A 12,872-nucleotide genomic window follows, 5' to 3' on the forward strand; every position below is an offset into this window, starting at 1 on the left:
AAAGTGACTTCCCAAATCTTGGAGTTTTTGCCTAAATCAGGACTCAGCTGGGATTGGCTCTGGGCATAAAGCTCCAAGGCTAAGCTCTAATTCTGATTTTGCCATGGCTGTTCTCTGTAGTGTGTGGCACAAGATTTTACTATGTGTCTGAGGTCAGGGAAGAATTAGAGTGAAATCACCTGGCCAGGGGCCCCAGCATGGGAGTGGGTAAGCCTTTCGAAAAGTGCCTCCCCTGCCCTAGCCTGTTTGGCTCAATGGATAGAACATCAGCCTGATTCAGGTCAAGGGCACATGTCTGGATTGCAGGCTCGATCTCCAGTAGGGAGCATGCAGGAGGCAGCCGATCAATGATTCTCTCTCATCATTGATGTTTCTCTCTCTCTCTTGCTCTCGCTCTCGCTCTCCCTTCTCTGAAATCAATAAAAATATACTAAAAAAAATAAAAATGTGTTCCTTAGTATTCTGGGCCACAGCTCGCAACGTATTTTTCCCTTGGAGATAACACTCCTCCACCCACCTGTCACAGTAGTCATGAGAAATAAGTAGGCTGAGATGAAGATTATTTTTAACTCTGCGGTTAGAGAAATGCTGACTCATCATCACCATCACCATCATCAACTCTTACTCAGGGAGCTGATTTTCTCTGGTCTGTGAAGTGGGGGTCTGGACCCAAGCAGTGTCAAGGACAGCAACAGTTATGTGGGAGAGTCCTGCCCCCTTGTCCCACCATCCTAAATGTGCACCTGTGCACACTGACCCTCAGGCCAATATACCTTAGATTCCCAAAACAGACAGGGCAAGGAAGATATAAAATCCAAGCAATCAGGGATTATACTGGCACAGAGCCTTCCCTGCTAGCATCATCTAAATCGAAGAGATAATACACTTTTAGTTATTGGAGTCACTTATTTACTTATTCAATAAACATTTATTGAGCACTTACTATGTGCAAGGTGAAAACCTCAACCACAGGTGCCAGCGTATGCTTTAAGGAGGCACATTAGTAAGTTTCCAATTCAACCTCTGCTCCTTTTAATGTGAACAATCAATCAGGGCCATGTTGTCCTTTAAAATGGTGGGAATCCTAAAGATACTTGAACCCATGGGAAAATAAACCAAGAATTCGGAACCTCCGAGGCAACTGAGGGCCAACAGGAAGATAACGTTAGTTTTTAGCATAGGTGTTAGAGTGCTATGAAAACATGGGGCCATAGTTTTAACTGGACACATCCGTAGCTTTGATAACTGAAGAGTCCCATATTGTAAGGCTCTTAAGGGTGCACGAAATAGCCCCCAAAGTATAGATGAAGATACATTAAGAAATCCAATAAAAAATACAACCAGTGGGTACAGATGGTACCACCATCACCACAAACACTCATTTCCATCTTGCTACCCTGTTGTTTTTTTAATCACATTGCAAGTAAGGGTGTGAGTACTCTTTGGGCGAGCCACCCTTGGCCAACCGTCTTCCCCCTGTGACCCTTGCCCCACAACCACAGATACAAAGGCGTGTCTGTGAAGGAAGGCAGTGTCATGAAGATGTGCAGAAAGCCGGGGCTTCATGGTCAGACAGATCTAAGTTTAAAGCCTGTCCCATCTCAACACTTTTGAATCCATCATCTAGATGAGCTACTTAGCTTCTCTTAGCCCTAGTTAGTCTCTGAGTCCTAGTTAACTCATCCTTAACGTGTAGAATACCAACTAAATGGGTCATCCTGGAGTAATGCATATAGAACAACTAACCTGGATCTTGAGACACAGAGGGTGACCGATGAATATTGATCCCCACCGCCTTGTACACGTCCAGAACTTCACCTCTGGATGGGCGACCCTCCTGGAGGGCCTGTTTGTGTTTACCCTGTTGTGTTTGCTATTGCCTCTTCCCTGGCAGATGTTGAACCTAGTTCTCACAGGAGAAAATGCGCACTCAGCCTCTCTGTTTCATTTATTAAGTACATATTTTCAAGCCCCCTCTATGTGTAACATGCTGTATTAGATCCAATACTGGATGCAAAAATGAATCAGATATCAACCCTACCTGCATGATCTGTATAATTTTGGAGGGAACCCAAACATGCAGTACAAAGTAGAGTGATGCATAATTTAAGGGAGGCAGATAAAGTGTTGTTACTCAGAGAAATGAGAAATTATTTTCACCGGGGACAATCAGGGGAGACGTTTTGAAAGTGATGCCACGGAAAATAGGCTTCAAGGATGAATAGTGCTTAGATGTGTGAAGACGGGTGAAGGACATTATCAACACTTATTGTGGGAATGGGGGTGTATGCGAGAAAGCAAAGCGGTTACAAAAAGGATTCCAAATAGAGTCATATGTCTGGGATATGGGTGAGTGAAGCAAAGGAAATACACAGCTGAGAGGCACATTGGCCTCAGCCTGTACAGGATCTGAAAGGCGAGGCTAACAAATCTAGATGTGATCTGTGGACAATGGGGGGAGTAAGAGAAGTTAGTGAAGGGTCCTGAGCAGGGACACGGTATGATCAATATGACCACCTATTTTTCTACGAGAGGGTCCTGTGGTTTCAATCTCTTCATTCCTTCCAAAGCCCCTGCCTGAGAAGAATTTTCACTGTTTCCACTCCAAAGTCCACATGGCCCTTTCAGAACCCTCTCAAGTTTTCCTTTCCAGTCTTGACTCTATGGATGGACTTGTGTTGATGTCGTAAATAATTGGCACGATCTAAATTCAAAGGAGGCACTAGCCTTTCACAACCCAGGGAATAATTTCTTCTACTTATCCTGTTGATAGAATCATAATTACTCATCTGCTCCCACGGAGTGGCCATTCATAATGTTATCATTACAGGTGTACAATTTTACACAAAGAGAAAGAAAACTTAAGTATTTCGCAAAATGAGAGGAAGAACTGTCACCCCAGGTGCAGAAATAAAACGTCTACCTCTTAAGCAATTTCTTTAAAACACTACAAACCAGAGTTCCCTGTTCGCATATAGGGACAATATATCAAGCATATTACAAATATGCCGTTTATTGGAGATCATTTGTTTAGTTATCAGTCCCATCACCTGAACAATTTAGTTAAGTTTGAATGACCCAATCACCATTTCATTTATTCATCCTATGCAAAAAAAAAAAAAAAAAAAAAAAAAAAGCCAGCAAATGCAGGAGGAGGGAAGGAAGGGAAGCAGGGAGAACAGAAATGAGAATACAGGGAAAAAAAGGAGCAGGAGAGTAAAGACTAAATCCATGCTGTGGGGCAGAATACCCACTCTGCCTGATTAGGCATAGGCATAGCACAGTGCCAGCTGCGACAGAATGCATGACCAGACCAATTAAATATACCAGAGCCCACTATGAGCTAAATTTCAAAGACACAGACATGAATAAGGTAAGCCCCCTGCTCTCCAGCAACTCGAGGCTTAAATGAGAAGACGGAGAATTAAACAAGTAAATTGCAATACAATGGCCGAAATGCTGTAAGGGAAAGGAGCTGTTGAAAAGCTCTGAGAGCACCAGCGGAGAGAGGAGGAGGGTCCTTGAGAGTTGTTATGTGTACGCTTTCAGGTGAGTCCCTGAACCTCTTTAAACCTCGTCTCTAAAAAGCGATTATGTCTAGTTGCTTATCTTTCAAGGTTGTTTTGACATTCAGTGAATTCATGGTTGGAAATCCACTCTGCAAACTGCAAGCCCTATGCCGGGCTATTTCCTCTGTTCATTTGAGCAAAGGCCTACTCAGTGCTTATTCTGTGCACTTGGTTCTAATACCGTGGGCTGAGCACTGATCCTCCCTGGAGCCTCCTTTCCCTCCACCACCCCAAGTTTTAGCACCACCATTTGGCTTCCTGCTGTGTGTGGAAGCAGCACACCCACAAACACACAAACCACTGAAAAATAAGACGAAACACTCACCAGCCTCAGGCTGCCTCCTTCCTTGATGTCCACAGAAGGCAGCAGGGTGAGGTCCGGGCACCAGGGAGGGTCCCTGCTGGGTGGGAGACCCCTGGTCCTCCCTCTCCAGGCCACCTTTCTTTCTCTGGTCCTCATCTTCGCTGCCTTTCTCCATCCACACGTGCCCTGCCCCCTTTCTGCCTGCTTCTCTCTACCTGTAACAGATTTTCTGTTTTCTCTGCTTTACTCCCCCTCTCATTTGCGCATTAACACTTCTGTTTGACAACAGAGTAATTTCTAAATCTCTGAGAGCATGTCTATGAGACACTCTGGAGAGGGGGTGCCTCCATGAAGGCCTGCGAACCCCTGAAACTATCTCTTCGAGCCCCCCTCCAAACGCCAAAAATCTCTTTAACTCCTCCATCTTCCCCCCTCTCTCCCTATCTCCTTTCCCTTCCCCCCACCTTCCCTTCTGATTCATCAGTTCTCTCTCCCCTTTCTTCTGCAAGGACCCTAAGCCCCTGTGCCACTTCTCTTTTTAGTCTCACACCCCTGCCATTCTGCCCCTCCCCACACCTCCCCTACGCATCCCCTAGGTCCCAGCTCCCCCTTCTCCTCCTCTCGCCCTTTCCTCTCCCACCCACCCTCCCCAAGGTCTCTAACGAGCAGGCTGCCCCAACTGAAGTTGTGCCGGAACTCCGGGTCTGGACAAGCAGCAGCTCAGAACTCTGCTCAGCAGCCGATGACCTCACTGAATCTTGCGCGCGTGATTGGCTACTTCTGGGCTTATGGCGGGAGACGGAAAAGATCCCCTTGTTTCTTTGTCCCTCTGCCCCTTCAGGTTGGCTTGGGGGAATAGGCCTTTGGCACAATGTAGTCACAGAATGGTTCATGGGCTGCTTGCTAGGAAGAGAGGGATTTGTTGCGCCTGAGGAGTGAGCAGAGTCAGTGATGTAAGTGGGCAATTGGACTGAGGAGGAAGGAGGCCAACTTGAGAATTGGAGCCCCCAGTAGGAAGGTGAGCCTCTGGGAAGGTGGTGGGCACCTTCTGCCCTCACTGTGGTGTCTGTCTGTAGAGCTAGGGTCTTAACGGAGACAAATAGAACTTTGGATTTGGATCGGGCATTCATTTCTGGTCTTTGTTTTCTATTTATATGACCTTGGGCAAGTCACTTCATTCTGTTTCCACTCTGCAAGTAGTAGTAGTCATGCCAGAGTGCTGCTTTTACAGGCCTTTTAAAAGGATTAATGGGAAAGTATTTTCTAATTATTAAACCTCTCATTATTTCGGTAGATAATAGAGTAAAGCCGAGAGAATCCTGGATGAGGAATGAGAAGTCTTGGGTTACCTTTAATTGTCGCTGTAGTGACCTCCACCATGTCACATTTAACCTTTACACGCTGCCAAGTGGGAGAACTGGACCAGTGGCCTCTAGGAGCACTTTTGGCGCTAACATGAGCTGGTTGACTGGCAACATTTAGCATCCTCCTTTAATTCACCCGTGGGAGGAAGAGTTGCTTCCTTTTCCAGTACTTTAGTTAATGTCGCCTTTTTGTGAGAACCCCGCCTTTTCTTGGGCAATCTGGTGGACCTCCTTTGCACAGGGGCCTAGCTCTCCCCCACCTCCACCAATGAAAGTATAGATCCCACACTACAGCAGCGCATATGCAGGGCTCATCCTTGATGGAGATTCTCTCCCCAGGCTACTGGCAGGAGCAGGATTTGGAGCTGGGAACTCTGGCTCCACTCGACGAGGCCATCCGCTCCACACTCTGGAGCACGCCTGACATGCTGGTCAGTCAAGGTGAGAATCCAGGCCTCCTCATCTCAGTGTCTCTCGGTGCCCGCAGCCATCCTCATATCACCTCCCACTCATGTGGCCTTCACCCTGTGTTCTCCTCCTCGACTTCCCATCTGACATTGTAGTTCTTAGTTCTACACCAACATCTCTATCTCTAGCACCTGCTCCTTCTTCCTTTATAGTACAGAGACCTCTGTGTCCCCGACACTTTTTTTCTGAAAAGTGGAATGATTTCAGGAGGAGTGTATTGCTCAGAATAAAAAGGTCTGGAAGACATAGTCAACGTAGAAATTTTCATAAGGAACCAGGGACAATGGAATTGCTAGTCAAAAATTGATATATAGCTAGCAGTAAATGAAAGGCTTCCCAAATCTTTCATTGAGATAGTTAAGGAATATACCACTCCCAAATTTACCCAGCCAGCTCCACCTATGGGTCATTAATCTCATAGTCATAGTTTTAATTCTAATTAGATGATTACTTGAGGGGCATTCCAATGACATAAGCAACTGCATTGAGTGTTCAGAAGAACGAAGTTCTAGTCCTAACTGGAATCATTGATAAGTAGAATGAGCTTAGGCCCTCACAGCACCTCCATTGTCTCATTGTCTACATGTAAAATGAGGGAATTGGATTCCATGATCCCTAAGATCCCTTTCCGTTCTAATTCAGATTCTAAACCCTGAAACTAGTGGCCAGGCTCTGTGCTTCAGTGTGGAGACAGCTATCCCGAAGCCCTGAGAGCAACTTCAGCACATGCACCTTCTCTACCGGGAGAACTCGGTAGTTGGAGCTGGAGGGAGCACTCATGGTAGCTGGAGCTGGAGCTGTGGTGACCAAGGAAGAAAGGAATAGCAGACAGGGAAGGGGTATGGTCGGTGCCATGGGGAGCATAGGGATTGTCTGAGTTACTCCATTAGGAAACCTAGGAATTGTGTTTCTTGGCCTCCTATTCAGAGGAGAGTCACGCTGGCTAAGTAATGTCGCACCGTAGAAGAAATACTGTAGATGTTTCCGAATCAGCTGGGAGGTGTTTATTTTAGTCTGTGAAGGTCAGTGCTATTGGGTCACAGAGTCCGTCCTGAAGAGGAGGGAGTCAATCATGGGAATCAGAGACAAGGCTGTGGGGAGGAGGAGCAAGGGTCAGGCAGCCCCAGGGGCTCACAGTTGACGCCTGACTAGAAGACATATTTGGGATTCCAGTGGCTCATCCATATGATATCTGATTCGTCCTTTTTGTTTGTGTGTTTAACATGACTAGGGAGAGAGGAATTAGAAAACATCTTTCCATCACATCGAAGGGAAAACTAGTCCTCTAACACCGGGATGGTGATGGGTTTGTGTGTTGGGAAGCGGGTAGCACAAACACTGAAGAAATATGTTAAGGGAGCAGCTATTGTTGGAGGAACTGAAAAGTCGGTGTCAAATGTTTCCGTTTTTTAAAGCTGTTTTGTTTGTTTGGGTTGAAGTTGTATCAGCTACCGCTTATGTAAGTGAACGTGTTCGCTTTTAGTTTGGGGATTATTAGTCACAACTGCTTCTCCTGTTCTTGCTTCTATAGGCAGGTGGTGGCAGGAAGGCGAAACATAGGCTGACAGATACATCTGTGAATGTATAGACTTTTCAAAGGTGAATGGTAGACCTCTATCAGGAAAGACACATGTGGAGTGGCATGGGTAGATTTGGGGGGCTTTTACTCCTCCAAGTGTGTGGGGCCATGTCAGTTTATTAAGCAAACATTCAACAAGTAACTGTTGTCCTGTGCATTCCAAACAAGGAAATAAGGTCCCCGCCACCACCTCTGTTTCTTCCCCCTGTTCTTCCTCCGTGATGCCTTAAGAGACAGAGCCCTGGACTGTGGCTGGTCTGAATGAGACTTTGGCCCAGAAATGGGTGGAGGGGCTAGGGCTGGCTCCGGAAACTAACCCTCTTCTACTCCTGCAGACAGTCAGCCCTGGACATCCGATGAGACGGTGGTGGCTGGTGGCACCGTGGTGCTCAAGTGTCAAGTGAAAGACCATGAGGACTCATCCCTGCAGTGGTCTAACCCTGCTCAGCAGACTCTTTACTTTGGGGAGAAGAGAGGTAGAGCTGTCTCTCTCTGTGGGGACCGTGGGCTGGGGAAGGGGATTGCAGCACCTAGGGGAAAGGTCCCTATAGCCCAGAGGCTGAGACAGGTGAAGGTATGGCTATTTGAAGAAACAACAAGCCATGGGCTCCCTGGCTGGTTTCAGAGAAACTTCGTTATCACAGCCCTGACCTGGGCCATTCATGGTCTTAAGGGGGCCTGGGTGGACTTCACCTCAAAGGAGCAGGAAGAGAGCCTAATCTAAGTGTTGACCTGTGAGTCTCACATGGAAGCCCTCGAGATCCAACATCCTTTTCTGAGTCTATCTGAGGCTACTGTGGCCAGTGGCCCAGGAAAATGACCTAAAGACTGTTGAAATGCGGGAGCAGGGTTTTCCCCCTGCCCCAAATCGCACTATACCCCTTCCCCCCAAAATGCTGACCTGGGGTGGGAGATAAACATGAAAGGTGCCAGTAAAAGCCTCGCCTCCCACTCTCCCAATTCCCTGCTAGCCCTTCGAGATAATCGGATTCAGCTGGTGAAATCCACACCCCATGAGCTCAGCATCAGCATCAGCAACGTGGCCCTGGCGGACGAGGGCGAGTACACCTGCTCCATCTTCACGATGCCCGTGAGAACTGCCAAGTCCCTCATCACTGTGCTGGGTGAGGCTCCCCAACCCCAGGGTCACTGCCGCATGCTCTGTGCAAACAAACCTCTCTAGGTGGGTCCCCAAAGGAGTCTAGAGCCAGGCAAGGCTCCGAGCCTTTTGGAAAAGTTCAGCCCACGTTCCCTTTGCAATGGAACAAAATGGAAAGAACACTGACTTATAATAATTTCTCCTCTACTTACCGTTTGCTCTGGGACAAGTCTCTGACTCTCTCTGAGCCTGAGCTTCCTAACCTGTAACAGAAGGATGCTGAGGTCTGTTCCATCTGCCTCCCGAGACTATGTGAGGGAAATATGGGAGGCGCATGCAGTGTATGCTTAAATGTCCAGGTTGAATACCACAGTTGCTCACATGCTCTCATCCTATATTTTATCCTACATTTCAATTCCCTTCTTTGTTTCCCTGAGCTTCATACTGCTTCTGTGGCCACCCCGTTGTCCTCTGGGTTGTCAGGTCACATAGCATGTCTTAGGTGCGGTGTATCTCCACACTACCATGCCTCTTTCCCACCCCCCACCCCCCTCCCCGCCCAGATCTTTCTTCCTGGTCCTTAGGTAGGAGATCAAAGGGAAAGATAACTAGTTTTCTACCCATCATAAACCACAGTAGGACCGAGGTATCCTCTCCCCCAGAGAGGCCATCTCAGCAGGGAGAGCCAAGTATAATAACGTCATGGCCTCCCCTTCACCTCTTGCCCATCCCCTGTGCATGGTAGGAATCCCACAGAAGCCCATAATCACCGGCTACAAGTCACCGTTACGGGAAAAGGATACAATCACCCTACACTGCCAGTCTTCTGGGAGCAAACCCGCAGCTCAGCTCACCTGGCGGAAGGGTGGGCAAGAGCTTCATGGTAAGTCCCTCCTGCCTCGGGGTTACAGGGGGAGGTGTGCTGGGAGGCAGAGAGGATGAGAGAGGGAGGGGTGCGTGTCTGTATGTCCGTGTGCACACAAAGCATGATGCAAAAGGAAAAAACGGGAATGACAGATATTCTGTGTACACTCATGGGTGTATGTGTGTACATATCCATTTCACAACTTCCTAAGTTTGTCAAAGTTGAAACTCACCATCTGTATGTCTACAGTGGGGCCCACACACTATCTGTGTGTTAGGGCTCACTCTGTTTCTGTGTGTGTGTGTGTGTGTGTGTGTGTGTGTGTGTGTGTGTGTATCTGTTTCGCTACTCTAGGAGAACCAACCCGAATACAGGAGGACTCCAATGGTAAAACCTTCACCGTGAGCAGCTCAGTGACATTCCAGGTTACTCAGGACGATGACGGGGCCGACATCACATGCTCTGTGAACCATGAATCTCTAAACGGAGCTGACAGATCCACCTCTCAACGCATTGAAGTTTTATGTATGTCATGGGCTTATGGGTGAAGACGAATCAGGTATGAGATGGGGTGTGGGGAAAAGGAAAGTGGTGGTGGCTGTACGTGAAGAAATAGGCACAGAGAACTGAGTAGGTGAAAACAAAATGAGACAAGAGGTGGTAGGATAGGCCAAGGGTTAGCAAACTAGTTCTGTAAAGGCCCCAGCAGCAAACATTTTAGGCTTTGGGGGTCATATGGTCTCTCTGTCAACTACTCTGCTGTTTTTGCAGGAAAGTAGCAAAGATAATATGTAAACAAAAAAACAAGCATAGCTGTGTTCCAACAACATTTTATTTACAAAACCATGTAGCTGGCAGGATTGGACCCAATGGGTAAGCTTGCCAAGCCCTGGAGTAGGCCAGTATGATGCAACCAGCATGTAAGCTGTCGTGCTAACTATAGCAAGTCAGGAATCAGAAGACGTGCGTTCTAGTCTGCTCTCTGCTACTTATGAGCCATGTGATGCTAAGAAAATTGCTACACCTCCCTGAGCTCAATTCTTTACTTGCTAAATGAGAAGATGAACATGGGGATTACTGAGGCTTCTTCTTGATCTAGCTTTTGATGGTTTCAAGAAAATGCAGGCGGTAGGAAACACAATCTCTCCGGCATCATTATTCCCAGGTCTTTTCCTATGTCCTCCTCTATCTACCACAGCTCTTTGATTTTTCCTGGGATTCTGACCCAACATGTCCACGATCACCATCACTACTCTTAACCTTTCCCAGGATCCTCCTCCCTCCATGGGCTCTGCCTTGAGGATGGACAGTGAACTTCCCTCCTCACTCGAGGAAATTTGAACATTTTCAAAAAGAGCTTTTCCAAGAGGAGGAACCAAGGGGGAAGGAAAATAAAGTCCAAAGCTGGAAGATGAAGAGTTGTAAAATAATGTATTTTTTTCCTAATTCATCTAAAGGCTGGGTGTTTTTCCAAAATAATAATTAAGGGTTTTTCCAAAACCCTTAATCTCTTTCTTGTGGGAGATACAGGCCTGACTTGAGGGCTATTTAAGTCAATTGCTAAATTTGTTGCTGAAACTTGAACATGAGGTAGGTCTGGGGTCGCATCACTTCCCATTTAGCAGACTCTCAATTTGGAAGCTGACGACCCGGATTCTGGCTGCGGTGCCTCTACTTCTGTGTTATTTTCACCAAAGCATGTCGTCTCTTCGTGGCTCCTGCTTACGCCACTGAACTTTCTTGAGGATAAATGAAATAATATCTAAAGAAATGCTTTGTAAACTTGAGTTCTATGTTGCTGTAATTTGTTTCTCTGATGGGTCGTTCTGGCATTGGGCGTGTTCCTCTGAGCCTGGGCCCAGGCCAGGACTAAGGAAGCTCTCCCCTGTCGGGGTCCCACAGACTTCTGTTAGGTCCCGGCCATCTGGCAAGGACTCTCCAGGGAGCTTGGTGGCCCACCTGTGATCAGCGGGCAGTCGACAAATGCTGTACTCCAGGCACGATGCTGGAGGTGTCTGCGGGGCCTGCTTCTCTTTGTCCTGTTTGATTTGACTGAAACGCGTTCATTAACTGGTTAGGTTTGGTTCTGTCTTAGGGGCAGCTCGGCCTCTTTACCTGTTCTTCTAAGCCAGGGTCTGGTTGGACTGTTCTCCGCAGCCATCTGGACCAAGCCTCCTCAGCAGCCCTTTGGTGTCAGTGGCAGATGCCACCATTCCTTTGCATAGCCCGTCTATATTGTGTCAGTCCCTTTTTGCAGCCAAAATATGCCCCCATCGCTTGCTGCTTCAAAGCTCTTACTTCATGTTTGGACAGACAGCTAAAAATTATGTTTTGTTTTCTTCAACTGCTTTAAGTTCCCCTACAGAACAGAGAGGATGGAGAGGTTGTGAGCTCAATAGTCAAGTGCAAATGTATTTGTTCTGTCACAACTTTGCATTAAGTTCCATTGATGTGCTGGGCAGCGTGCGAGGCACAGATGCACCGGTGGCATGCCTCCCCAGCTCTCTGTCAGGCATGTCTTGAGTCCTCACCAAGGACAGACCCCCCAGCACCCTACCTCTACCAGGTGGCAGCACCAGTCCCTCCCACATTCAATGGCAATAGCGCTCTTTGCTCACAAAGAGCCAGGCCTCGGTTCACAGCCGCGTGGCCTCCCGAGGCATCAGGGGTGGGAGCTGTGGTGTGTGACAGGATGCTTTGGAGATCAAGGCGGTCTCCTGAACCCTGTGGGAGTTTTGTATTGACACCATCTCCTTCTCCACAGACTCACCAAAGGCGGAGATCCGGCCAGAACCTCCACATCCCCGCGAGGGCCAGAAGCTGTTGCTGCACTGCGAGGGGCGAGGCAATCCCGTGTAAGAGCACTCATTTCCTGGCCGCCAGTACAACTCCATACTCTCAGATGGACATCTTCACATAACGTCCTCCCGTCGCCTCCGTACTGTCCGAGCCTCTCATTTTCCCTGACACTAACAGCCATCCTGCTTCCACTGCAAAGCAGCAGAAGTGGGGAGGGGCCCCTCCCTGGTTCCCATAAGGAACCCCAAGAGGTCACCCTCCCCCTGCCTCTGAGCAGCTCAGTGTCTCTGGCCCCTATAACCTCTCGAGCTTTCATCCAATAGCCCCCGACTTCCCTGCTCCGTTATTTCTGTTTCCCTTTAACTCCCTGACTGGTTCTCTTCTGAACTCTCAACAGCCCCCAGCAGTACCTCTGGGAGAAGGAAGGCAGCGTGCCACCCCTGAAGAACACCCAGGAGAATGCCCTGATCTTCCCTTTCCTCAACAAGAGCGACAGCGGCACCTACCACTGCACGGCCATCAGCAACCTGGGCAGCTCCAAGGCTCGCTACACTCTCAACGTGAACGGTGAGCCCCCCTCCATTCCCCTCCCGCATTCCTCTTCTCCCCTTCTCTGTCCACCAGGCACGCTCATCTTTCTGTCACCTGAGAGCGCCGCCGATGGTGCTTTGGAGTGGACTCAAGGGACAACAGCCCCCCCCCCCCCCCCCCCCCGGTTGAGGGCTTGAAGACTCAGCTTCGGATCCACCCTGACACGTGCAATAAGGAAAGACCCACAGGGTGCAGGGCTCTCCTAGGCCTTCGTTTAGCAATGATGACTCAAGG

The 12,872-nt window shown here is 48.3% G+C and overlaps 1 protein-coding gene across 2 annotated transcripts in view; it reads left to right on the forward strand.

The window, feature by feature from the left end:
* Nucleotides 1-12,872, forward strand: part of CADM3 (cell adhesion molecule 3) — a 31,666-nt gene that overhangs the window by 12,395 nt on the left and 6,399 nt on the right. Inside the window, exons 2-8 of one of the 2 annotated variants that reach the window (XM_059674844.1) lie at nt 5,577-5,678; nt 7,620-7,760; nt 8,256-8,408; nt 9,129-9,266; nt 9,603-9,773; nt 12,013-12,103; nt 12,445-12,614. In XM_059674844.1, coding sequence (XP_059530827.1) covers nt 5,577-5,678; nt 7,620-7,760; nt 8,256-8,408; nt 9,129-9,266; nt 9,603-9,773; nt 12,013-12,103; nt 12,445-12,614 — 966 coding nt within the window. The remainder of the gene's footprint in view (nt 1-5,576; nt 5,679-7,619; nt 7,761-8,255; nt 8,409-9,128; nt 9,267-9,602; nt 9,774-12,012; nt 12,104-12,444; nt 12,615-12,872) is intronic. The other variant, XM_059674845.1, reaches the window with a different exon arrangement.

The sequence above is a fragment of the Myotis daubentonii genome, chromosome 18, assembly GCF_963259705.1.
Source record: "Myotis daubentonii chromosome 18, mMyoDau2.1, whole genome shotgun sequence".
Taxonomy (NCBI): domain Eukaryota; kingdom Metazoa; phylum Chordata; class Mammalia; order Chiroptera; family Vespertilionidae; genus Myotis; species Myotis daubentonii.